Source organism: Tachypleus tridentatus, chromosome 9 (assembly GCF_004210375.1).
Source record: "Tachypleus tridentatus isolate NWPU-2018 chromosome 9, ASM421037v1, whole genome shotgun sequence".
Lineage (NCBI taxonomy): Eukaryota > Metazoa > Arthropoda > Merostomata > Xiphosura > Limulidae > Tachypleus > Tachypleus tridentatus.
This window is the reverse complement of record NC_134833.1, coordinates 37,206,005-37,218,524: the sequence shown is the minus strand read 5'-3', so window position 1 is coordinate 37,218,524 and position 12,520 is coordinate 37,206,005. Positions and strand designations below refer to the sequence as shown.

At 27.9% G+C, this 12,520-nt stretch overlaps 1 protein-coding gene across 20 annotated transcripts in view; it reads right to left on the bottom strand.

Moving 5' to 3' along the window:
- The window catches only part of LOC143225071 (poly(rC)-binding protein 3-like), a 334,733-nt gene that overhangs the window by 30,052 nt on the left and 292,161 nt on the right, over positions 1-12,520 (bottom strand). For 16 of the 20 annotated variants that reach the window (XR_013013597.1, XR_013013600.1, XR_013013598.1 and 13 more), the window contains 2 exons: positions 10,747-10,875; positions 1,720-1,854 (listed from right to left, as the gene is read on the bottom strand). Coding sequence is in view for 16 of the 20 variants with exons in the window: in XM_076453776.1 (XP_076309891.1) it covers positions 1,720-1,854; positions 10,747-10,875 (264 nt within the window). In the remaining 4 variants the exon portion in view is untranslated. The remainder of the gene's footprint in view (positions 1-1,719; positions 1,855-10,746; positions 10,876-12,520) is intronic. The other 4 variants (XR_013013599.1, XM_076453783.1, XM_076453789.1 and 1 more) reach the window with 1 other exon arrangement.

Sequence of the window (12,520 nt, the reverse complement as noted above, 5' to 3'; positions counted from 1 at the left end):
CTATCCTAGGTGGATGCCCAAGGTAATATACTTGCTCAAGAACTGGCTTTGTTATGATCAGTTTAAACTGACAGACAGGAAGAAGAAAGGTTTTCAGCATATGTGTGTCTTTGCAACTAAGATCTACCTCAAGAGACATGGAATGAAGCTCCTCTGTCTGCATCACCACCAAACAATGACCTGAATCTTCTGAAGGCTCTCCATACTTATGACTCTGTCAACACTTCTGTATCAAAAGCTGTTATAGACAAGTTCTCATCACACTTCTGGTACCTGTCAGAGGAGCTAGTGGCCTTTGCTTTTTTTATCCATTTGTTCTCTTCTACAAAGAAGCTTAGGGCAAGGGCAATAAGGGAATGTGAAGGAACAGAAGATGCTCCTAAGCAACACAGTCAATCCAGCAGCTACTGAGCAGCTTTAGCTACCTGATCTTGTGACTAGAGGGTCTGTATTCTTCTTTGAAAAGCTTTATTTGTCCACCAATTTCGTAGACCAGTATCCAAACACACAGTTAGCTAGAATGGATTATAAGGAGGCTCTCAAGGTTATCAACAGCCTAACTGTCACAAGTTGCTCCCATTGAAGAGTACAATTGTCTCATGACAAAAGATAAACACACACCCAGTATCTGATTCAAGTTGTGACAGACCATTGCAGGAGGTTTCCCAATTTCAGGAAATAAACAATGAGTGGGTGGTAACCATGATACTCTTGCCTTTGAGCAGGTAATACTCTCTTTTTAAGGAAGGGGACCCAAGTGCTTGCATTTTTAGGCCACCAGAAGTTCTCCTGTTTTTTATTATGAAAGTATCTTTAATCATAATATTTATCAAAACTTTAACATCATTGTGCGACCCCTAAAACTTAATGTATTTAAAATATATTTCACATGAAGTTTTACCTCAATACCAAAAAAATTAAAGGTTAGGAGTAAAACAATTAAAAAAAATTTGCTTGATGTAGCTAAGAACCACCTTACTGTATATACTAACCTACTGTATAGTAAAATCCTACTAAAAAACTCCAGATATTGTAAATCTTAATTTTTACACAGAATGCAAATCAGATTGGTTGTTAAAGTTTTTATTGATTTCAAGCATAAGCCTTTAATTATAACACTTTTTCTGTACTACTATGCACCTTTAATATTCAAAATTGATTAATAAAATAAAGCTTTAACAATCAGTATGTAAAAATAATATTGGAAAATGAAGTCACATTTGTGCTTATTTATATATTTCAGTGTAAAAGTACTGTCAGTTAACTATAGCTACATAGGATATAATATTTAGCAGATATTTTGCATTCATAATGCTATTATTTATAAAATATTACAATGTATATATCTCGGACAGAGCTTAAGGCAGATTAGCCCCATGTTACATGGGAAATGATACATCTTTTCTTTTCAAAATGAAATAGTTTTCAATCTATCTTATCAGTTTCAGAAAAATCAGTTCAACAAATTTTCAAACATTAAACTGCTACAGGGTTTATGTTACTACATGTACAACAACAACAAGCTCTAATAAAGGAGCTTTGAATGTATGATCTCACTCTGAACACATGATTTTTGTAAATTACATTAAAATATTTGTACAATGTAAGTTAAATAAAGAAGCATAACTTTTCACAAGCTATCAATACAGAGAGCTTGAAAGAAAAAGCACAGAAAATTTAAATGCTAAACACACAGGCAAACAAAAAATGTGGAATTACCGGTGACCATATACTAACATCAGGATGTGGGATAGCATACTGCCCCTGAACAGTGTAGGCCTGACCACCTGCAAATATGACTGGTGGCATTGTTGGCTTTGGACGGTATGGTATTGTTGCTCCTTTTGGAGAGGACTATAAAGAATTAAAAATGTGTAAGATTCACAGTCTGATATATATATATAATTAATATTTAATTAATAAAACATAATTAATAACTAATGAAAACTGTTATCTCTTTGATGTAATGTAATTTCAGGTAATTTCCTTGGAGTTATTCATATGGAGAAAACTTCACAAGCTATAAAAGTTACATTTATAATACCATAGCAGATATAAGTTCCTTGAACAAAATATCATACCTACTATTACACATGTCAATGTTAGAAACATTACGAGTCGAGTGGTTATTAACACACTATTCTATGAGTAAAATGGGTACTAATATTAATGAGAAGATACCTAGTTTGTGATCATACTTAGTCCCATAGAAACACTATATAATCCAATCAAAAGAAATCAGTAATTTAATTAATTAGTTATTCTTTTGTTGGAGGTGAATTATCATTGCTATAGTGATTAAGTCAGACAGTAGCAGTCAGAATTGAATTTATTCAAGTCTATACTAGATAAAGAAAGACTACTTTATGAATGAAATTATGTACATGTAATACAAGGATGGCATATTTAAAAGAGTTCTAAGACAGTTTGCAACTGAACATTTCATTACCAGACATTTTGCTACCAGTCTTTTGGTTACTAGGGTATTCCCTACCTGTTCCAGCTATACATAGATGTTTCATTATGGCTTGACAACTATTCAAGAAAGTGGCTGGCCTACAGGCTAATGACCCAGTAAATAAACACTACTTTCTTTATGGAATTGCTCAAAGCTTGAATCATTTTTAAACTTTTAAGATCTTTCATCATTTTAAATAAAATGTTTTGTAATATGAGAGCCATTTTAAATTTGAAGGAGTGTTTCTTTAATAAACTAATATTTTCTGATATTTTATTGACTGAACTGTTCATATAGTGAATAATACTGATGAAATATTTATATTTTATTATTCTAAATATGATATGCAAGGAAGATTATGACATAAAATTATTAGATAGTGAAATGCCCTAGTAACAAAAAGACTAGTAGGGAGTGGGTGGGTAGCAAAATGGCTGGAAACAAAATGTTCAGGGGCAAACAGTCAAGCCACCATGTAAAAGAGCCGTAACTCAGATATATTTACTTCCATTAAAGTGGTGTAATTTTACAATAAAATAGTTTCTTAATTTAACTCACAAAGTATCAACCAATGAGAATACACCTAACTGAAGTTGTGACAAACTGTGGTAAAATTTATAAAAAAACATAAATTAATGTAATTTTAAGTTTTACATTATGGCATAGGTTATACATAAATTTTCATTTATTTATGCTGAAATAAATGTAAAATGTCTCAGAGTTTGATCATAAGCTTATGAGAGAGATAGCAACATGTGCTACAATTTTTTATAAATTCAATTTTAATAATTTACTAAATCAGATGTAAAATTTACAGTGTAAGTACAGACATACCCCAAGTGTACCTAAACTCAATCAGAACATGATATGGGACTAAATTAAATACATCATAATACTTTTCAACAACAAAAAAGTGTAACAATACAGTATCAGCAGTAGGATTATTAATGGAGTCCATGGACACTCTCAGACTTATAAACACATTTTTCTAATTTATTCATACACTGAAGTGCTTGTGGGCAGGGTTAGCTCTTGCCCAGTTTAGGTCTCATGTAAAGCTCACTTCTGGAGCTTCTACCAGTATTGCCTGTAAGGGGAAGTGGGCTTTCTTACATGTACATGAAGCAACAATTGTAAAAAAAATAAAAAGAATCTCACTAATACTAGAAACTAATAAGAACCAAAATAATTTACATTTTATATAAACATTTTTCTGTAAGACATTTCCACTTGTTGCTATATTTCAGAACAATACTGTATCATAATTTTGCACAAACAATATTTTACAATAATAATACAAACTTTGATTCAGAAATATTTTGCTTCTATTGCGTAAGCTTTTTATACAAGGCTATGTTACAAATCACCTTGACGTTTATTTGATAAAGTCTTAAACGTTATGACTTCAAGTGTGATTGTGGAGCTTGGATCATGTATGAACCAAAAGATGTGTAATGTATTATAGATTAATCCAATTACTAATGGTGTTACAGGGTGTTCTCTATCCAATAAAATGTGTTGCAAAATTCAGTATTACTAAAATAATGTCCCATAATTTAGTCACATTAAAAGAGTCATGAATTCTTTTTGTTAGTATTTGAGTTAACAATAAATATAAATTCAAACTCAAACTACTTTGCAAATTCCAATACAAGCCAGGCACCATGCTTCTGCATTTACTTTATTACCAGTGGCATGTAAATGAGTCACCGTAGCATGGGGCATTCTCACTACTTCAGGGTCCCATGTAACTGCATGGGTTCCAAGTGCTTTATATCACTACTGCTTGTGGATCTATGGGTTTTTCTTTTTCTAGTTACTGGGGTACCAATAACACAAATTACACAAACAAATTTTAAAACAACATGACTGTTATTGCAATTATGACATAAGGAAATAACATGTTTTTTGTTTTTTTTACCCTCCCTGATAATATTTGGAAAAACACTTTCTTGTGGAATTATGTTTTTTGTTTTCAATATACTTGAATAGTTGTGAGATATCTGAAATTGAAAAGAAAATTCTGAACAAAATGCTTTTCATTATAATACAAAGAAGGAATGCTAAACGTTTTTGAATGTGTAAGGAAAAGTGTGCTTACATTTGCATGGTTAATGATTATGCTCAAGTTTACAATTGCATATTTTTTATGGTGAAAATATTTCTATTTATTGAAAACATCATACACATAGATAAGAAATAACTAATAAAATGGCTTCTAATGTTATATTAAAACCTTTACCTGTCTAAGGAGACTATGTAAAATATGGAATTTGTAAGAGTTCACTTTATTATTAATGTAGTGGATTGTCAGAGTTTCAGATATAAAAGAATGTTTAGTGTGGTATTACTAATTAATTTACTTTGTGTCTGTAGTTCACTGATGTCAAGACTAGAAGGTCTAAGTGATAGATGTACAAGTAGTTGTGACCAGATGAGTAGAAACAGAGTAAAAGTAAAGTGAAAGAAAAGTTTGGTCTCAGAAAAGTTAGAAAACATAAAGTTAACTGTTGTGAGAGAGAATGGACTAATGGTTGATATGTTAAAGTGAAATTAACAATTTGAAAGAGATGAGGTGAATAATTTGTCTTGTCAAAAGGTGTTCTAAACTTACCTGTTTGACTTCACAAAAGGCAGACAGACAATTATAGGAAGTACAAAGAGCAGACGATTGTTGGAAGTATTAATATAAAATGATTATTGAATGTTCAGGATATAATTGCATACAATGCTCAACATAAGTGAATTATACACAGATACCATTGTGAGAAAAATAGAGAAAAATAGTTTGGCTTATCAACTACATTATAAAATAATTAAATTGGCATAAGTAGATGTTTGAGAAGAAGAAACGAACTGCATAGTGTTTAATATGCACCCATGGTCTCCATAGTGTTAAGAATTTTTTGATATACGTTTAACTTGTTTAAAATACATACATTATTTTAAAAACAAGTTCAGTGCATGCCGTGCGTTTATTGTCAAATTTATCACCAACAAGTCACAGATACCTACTGAGAATAATCCTTAGTTTAACACACCCATATATATACATTACTATATATACTATTAAAAAGTGAGTTTACAACACAGAGACTACATACAGATGCACGTCTAATGCCAAAAATTGTTACACCATTGTTATCGCTCATAAGACACCAGTAAATGATCAGAAAATGTATGTTGAATGATGTAAGTATAATATCAAAAGAAGATCCTAAAAACTCAACTAGATCTAGATGTGACTAGACATGTATCATGTGGTAGCTACTATGCTCCAAAATATAAACAAAAAATTAAACATATTACATGAAATAAAAATAAATATGAATAAAATTATAAACTTTTTGTCAGCTAAATATGATGAAATATCCTTAGCAAACAAAGCAAACATTCAGAAAATATCAATATATTGAAAAAAAAATGTGGAAAGTTTGAAGGCTAATAATACTCAAAACAATGATTTAACTTCAAAAATATTAATTCAAATGAGTGATCTGGAATTGTATGAATGAAGAATCAATTTAAATGTATATGAAATAACACAACAAGATAATAAGGGACTGAAAGATATTCTACACAGAGTGGCTGAAAAGTTTAGTATACCAGATAATAAAAAAGATGAAATATTAATGGCTCATTGAATACCTGTCCATAATAGTTAAAAAAAACAGTACCTACAGTAGTTAAATTCAAAAGTGTTTTGAATAAAAAAATAGTTGAAGAATAAGAAGTGGTTAAGAAAAGTCAAATCCAACAGAATGCGGGAAAAGGCAGAGTTTATATAAATTAAAATCTATCAGCTGTTAATAAAGAACATTAATAAAAAATGAATATATAAATATTTGGACAAAAAATGGCAATATGTTTGGAAGCAAATCAGAATTTGAGAATGCAGTAAAATTAAAATTGAATTGTAATTTTGAAAATTTCTAATTTAATTTGTGTAATCCATGGATGTTAATCTAAGAAATACTGAATACACTGATATAAATTGTAAAAAGTAGAAACTATAAATAATGTTATACACAAATTAGAATACACTGAAGGTAATATTTTTAATTTGTTACACATTAATATTAAAAATATTCACAATAAGGGAGACTATTTTTTTTAAGAGTTGGTGGTAAAAATTTGATGCTGTTAGATATATTAATAATCACAGACATTTCCATATGAACATGAAACACAGAATTATAATTTGGAAGACTATGAAAACATTATCTACAGAACTAGTGAAATTAAGTTTGGAAGATGCAAAAATATTATCATTCACTGTTGAGGTAAATGACTGTAAATTTTTACTACTTCCAATCTACAGACCTCCAAATTACATTTCTAATCTTTATATTTTAAACTTGGAAAAATTGCCAAAGGAATTAAAAACTATAAACATATTGTATATCTTAGTGATACAAATATCACTACTGAAGAAACAAATAATGAAAATAGTAAGCTGATCAATGATTATCAAAACTTGTTATATGCTGATGGATTTCAACAAAATTTGAATATTAATACAAGATCAGAATAGAGAATTGGAAAGTTGGTTAACATTTGTTTATATAATGTGTATACAAAACTTAAGGTGTAAATGCAAGTAGCTATGTGATAAAGGAAAAAAATATTAGATAATAGGGTGATTTTAAATAACTTAAAAATAATAATGATATAAACAGCTATAATTAGGAAGAGTTCTAAGACTAAAATATTCTAAGATAATGTATAAAAAATTGGTTTGCATGTTAAGTTAAATTTAATTAATAAAATTTGAGATTAAAATAAAAAAAGAATATACAGCATAAGCTTTGGATACATTTCAATATTTTAGAATTTATAAGAGGAAAGGATAAATTACAGCAAAAAAGGATAAATTAATAAATTATAGTGATAAATCACTTGAAGAAAAAATAAAGCAAAACTTTATCATTACAAATATAAGTGCTACAGATATAGCAACTAATTTTAATAGAGAGTTTATAAATAACATTCATATTCTAAAATGTAATCATAATACTGAAAATAATAGTAATTGTCTCATAAGTAGAATAAAAATATTCAAAATGTAATCTCATAGACCAATACAATTTATTGTTCTCTAATAACAGAAAAATTATTAATATAGTACATTTAATGGGTATTAAGAAAGGATTAAGAATTTATGTCATTTAGATACATATACCATGTATTAGCAATGGTTATAATACACCAATTAAATTTAATTTATGAAGAAGGGAAAATACCTAATGGACTTAAAATATCAATGATGAAACCTATTTACAAGTCATAAAAAAAGTAATTCAACAGACCAATTTCCATTTTATCTGTGATTTAAAAAATATTTGAAAGGTATATATACAAGAAAATGCTAGGTTTTATTTATAAAATACCATTATAAATAAGTGTCAATAAGGAGTTAATAAAAATAAAAGTATCACATTACTATTAGAAAACTTTTCAAATGATATAAGTTTATAATCAGATAAAAATAAAAATGCACTTGTATTATATCTTGATCTGGGTAGAGCTTTTGATACAATATATCACAAAATACTTTTGAATAAACTGTACTTGATAGATTTAAGGGTAAAGTTACATAACTGGTTCCTGAATTATTTGAGTAATAAGGTTGCAGTAATGAAAACTAGAGAAGTAATGAATGATACAATGACTATAAAATATGGTCTTCCACAAGGTTCTATTCTGGATCCACTATGAGTGAATTTGTTTGTTAATGATATTGTTGATATAAGTTTAAAAGAGTAAAATATATCATATGCAGATGATACAGTTTTAACTGTAACTCACGCTGGTGTGAAAGTTGGTAAAAAACTTTAAAAGTTGATTTCAATAAATTAAGGTATTGGCTTAATATAAATAAAATATATATGAATACTAATAGAACAAAAGCTGTAATAATTCAGATAGAGTATACAAATATAACCAACAAAATGTTTTTTTAAAGATTTATGATTAAAGATGTAATAATAAACATTTATTTGTAGATAATAACCAATATTCTAATTATAAAGTGCATATGTAGAAAATGTTAATACTAAGACATAATTAGGGCTAATTATAGATGATATTTTCAGTTAGTCTAAACATATAAATATGATTTACAATAAACTAAGACATATTAAAGCAAAATTATGGATGATACAGAATATTTTACCAAATAATTTATATACAAACAGCACTGTGTGTATCTTTAGAAAAATCTGTTGTATGTTATGGATTGGCAATATATGATTGAACAAGTAATATCTACATAAAAAAATATATATAATTTAAAAAATAATGTTTACGATCACAGTCTTAAATAAAAATGATGAACTTAAAACAAATGTCACATTAACAGAATGAAATTATAATAAATTGGTTAGTTGTAGCAAATGCACTTCATAAATACTTAACAATTTTGAATTCCTATTGTAGTTTAAATCAAAAAGTACTAAAAATCATGCATATAGTACTAAAACAATTAAAAATAAGTATTATGGAATTCCAAATTAATATAAAACAATTGTAAAAAAGTATCATATACCATATATAATGAACCAACTCCCCAGGGAAATATAAATATTAAAAGATTGGTTATTAACTGGTGTTCATAAACAACCTGAATGGCACTTTATGCATATGCAATTGATATTACCATTAATTTATTTTTTTATTATCAATGTTATTGTTTGTTTGTGATAAAGGTAGAAAAAACCACTACAGGATATTATGTTTTTGTGTTTATGTTCAATAAGTTGTTGATTTCAGTGATATATTAATACATGATGATGATTAAGATAGACTTCTAATACCAAGTTTGTCTTTTGTGTTTTGTTTATTTATATTTATTAGTATATATAAAAATTTTTGGTCACAGTTATTAATAAGTTTTTCCACAAATAAGCTAATTAAGCTTTGTGGGTGGAAACTTCCTCACTTTCATGTTTACTTTCTATTGATATTTGCATACTGTATGTGACTAAAAGAAGTATACATTTAAAAAACAAACTACTGGTATACCATGTGCATTGTTCCTGATGGGACAACAATAAGTAAGTCATGAGATTTACAATGCTAATATCAGGGGTTCAGTTCCCTTTGGTGGACACAACAGATAGCATGGTGTGGCTTTGCTATAAGAAAACACACACCTTATGTATTTTGTGTAAAAAAAAGAAAAAGAGAGTAATTTCACAAAATGTATTTTAACCAGGTCTTTGCTTTGAGTGTTATAACAGACAAAATATAAAATTAGTCCATATGATGCAATAACTATGCTCCACCAGTAGTAAATACTACAAAAACAAGTGAGTAATTTGAGGGTTAATGACTAAAATACGTTTTTATCAAATATCTAACTGATGCATATTCTGCCAATTGATATTTACAGAAACAAAGTTAAAAGCTCTTCCAACTTAAATTGTTTTAAACATTCATATGCAAAAAAATATCCATATGTTAGCATTGGCTAAACTTTCACTCAAAAGTACTGTGAAAGTTTTTGGCAAATGTAAAGGTAGAAAAAAACAATTGCCTTTGGTATACCTATGAGGAATCAGTGAACTGTGCAAAGCCTAATTAAGCTAGAATAAAGTAATAGTATATCTTCCACTGACAACACCAAAATAATTAGAATAGTTTGATTCTGTGCATTTCCTAGATGTTAATAACATTTACAAAAACATTTATGTTAAAAAATTTCTATTGATGCATATTTTTTTCCCATTCAGTTACTGAAACCACTTTAACCTTTTATAAAACCATTCTCCATAAGAAGATTGTGTGTGCTTACAAACACATTTATGTATATGAAAGACAACAAAAAATTGTATTGTATATAGAGTACACAAGAATGAAATCTATGTAAAAATTAAAGACTGTGAATTTTATAAAGTATGCTAATAAGAGAGATATTTGCAGCAATAATTATATAATTTCTGTCCCCAACCCTTGCATAAAATATAAATTTAAAAACTAGAAGCAAACATACATATGCTCAAACCAACCATATCCAACATATATCTATCATTATTTTTAGCTTTCTATAGTCAGTTTTGGGAATGTAGTTGCTCTCATGAAATATAAATAAAAATAAAATAAAACAGGTCTCTAAAAAAGCAGATCACTTGAAAAGTAAAATAAGATTTATTAACTTGTGGAGTTGGCATTCTAACTTTCAAAATGACCCCTTAAGAAATTAAAAATAATATTTGAAGGTGTGAAGATTTTGTTATATTATTTTCATTTTCCTCTCAATGTTAAATTTAATCCTGTAAATATCTAACCTCCATCATCACACAACAGGTTTGGTAGATACATTTTGTGATGGCATCAGCTGTCCCTGAAATAGTAACTGCTCTCTCTGTAGAATTGGGTAACATCTCACTTGCCACTTGTATAGATGCCCCTGTAATCTGATGAAAGAAAATTACATATAATTTAGTCTATAAAGACATAAAGCAATGAAAGTATGAAATTAGAAAACTACAATAGTCACTGTTGCATTTTAGAAACAGTTAATATTTATTGTTCATTTCCAATTATAATCATACTTTGCAAATCTTTTACATAAGCAGTTATATGTAAATGCTGAAGCCAATTTATAATTATAAAAACAAAGTCTGGCATGTATGTACAATATGTGCATTGAGATCTAATTTAATCTTTATTTCCTTTAAAATAAACATGCCCAAAGTAATTTTTTAAAAATTAATTTTACAATCATAAACTATCTCAGCTAGCTTTTAGAATTATGGATGTTGTACATGCTTTATTCAAAGCTTCAATCTATCCAGTATTACTAAAGATATACAGTTTTTGAAGTCTTTTGCCTTTTTCTCACTGGAATCTTATTATAATTACCAAATTTTTATCTTCTGTCTGCCTGTGCATATTTAAATAAATGCATATAGTTCTACCAAATCTCACATGATTAAAACATGAGTACATAATTCATAAAAAAATATCCATATGTAATATCTGTGATGTCAAATAAATCATTTTATTATGATGAACACACTTCTAAGATTCTATCTCATCTATAATCCAAATTCTTATGAAATCTGATAGTTATATTTTGAACCTTATAATGATAGTAATTAGTCTAATAAATTGTACATATGTATCAAAATTAAAGTAAGTTACATAATTAACATAAAAGAAGTAGTTAATTAACACATATATAATTAGTAGAAAATGATAAAATCCTATAAACTGAGTGCTCTCTAAAGGTCCACCTATATAGTTTTTGACATTATGAATATATAATTAGTATACTATTATACATATTAATTTTTCTTCTTTGTTTTATATTTTCTATTTATATAGTTAATTTTCTACAAAAAACACATTCAATTGGTATGTTATTAATTTATTTTCTAGTGTAGTTAATTCCTAAAACACTACCAAATTAGTTTGTTATTAATTTATTTTCTGATTAAATTAATTTCCTAAAAAAACTTGCTTACTAATATGTTGCAAATATTTTGTTTAGTCATCTCACAATAACTTGTCAATTACTACTGTATAAGTCATGAATTACTTCAGAGTTAACTGACTATTTGTTTTGGCAAGTTGATAACAACAGTATTTTTGCACATCTGTTGCTGACATCTCAATTTATTTTGTATATTAAAATAACAATCACTTTTTGTTTTAATTTTTTTCAGTAGTTTAAAGCATAAACTATTTAAAGATTCAATAAAATAATTAACCACTTTAGAAATGAAATCTCAGTATGACAGCAGGGATGTATTCAGAATGTTTGAAAGGGGGCCCTAATTTATGAAATCAAAAGTCAGCACAAGTTGTGTGAAGCACAATCAATATACAAATCATGGTAATTCTACAGGTATCTGGGGGCATGTCCCACAAAAAGCTTTCTAAAAATATAGGTACTACAAGATTAAACATTTGAAACAATTTTGGATGAAAGATTGGTTAAATATTTGCATTCTTGATAATAAGAAATCAACTTGAAATAAAAATGTATCTCAGAATAGCTGGTATGGGTATTAACATTTTTTGTTAACCTTAAGATAGCCTAGGAAAATCGAAATG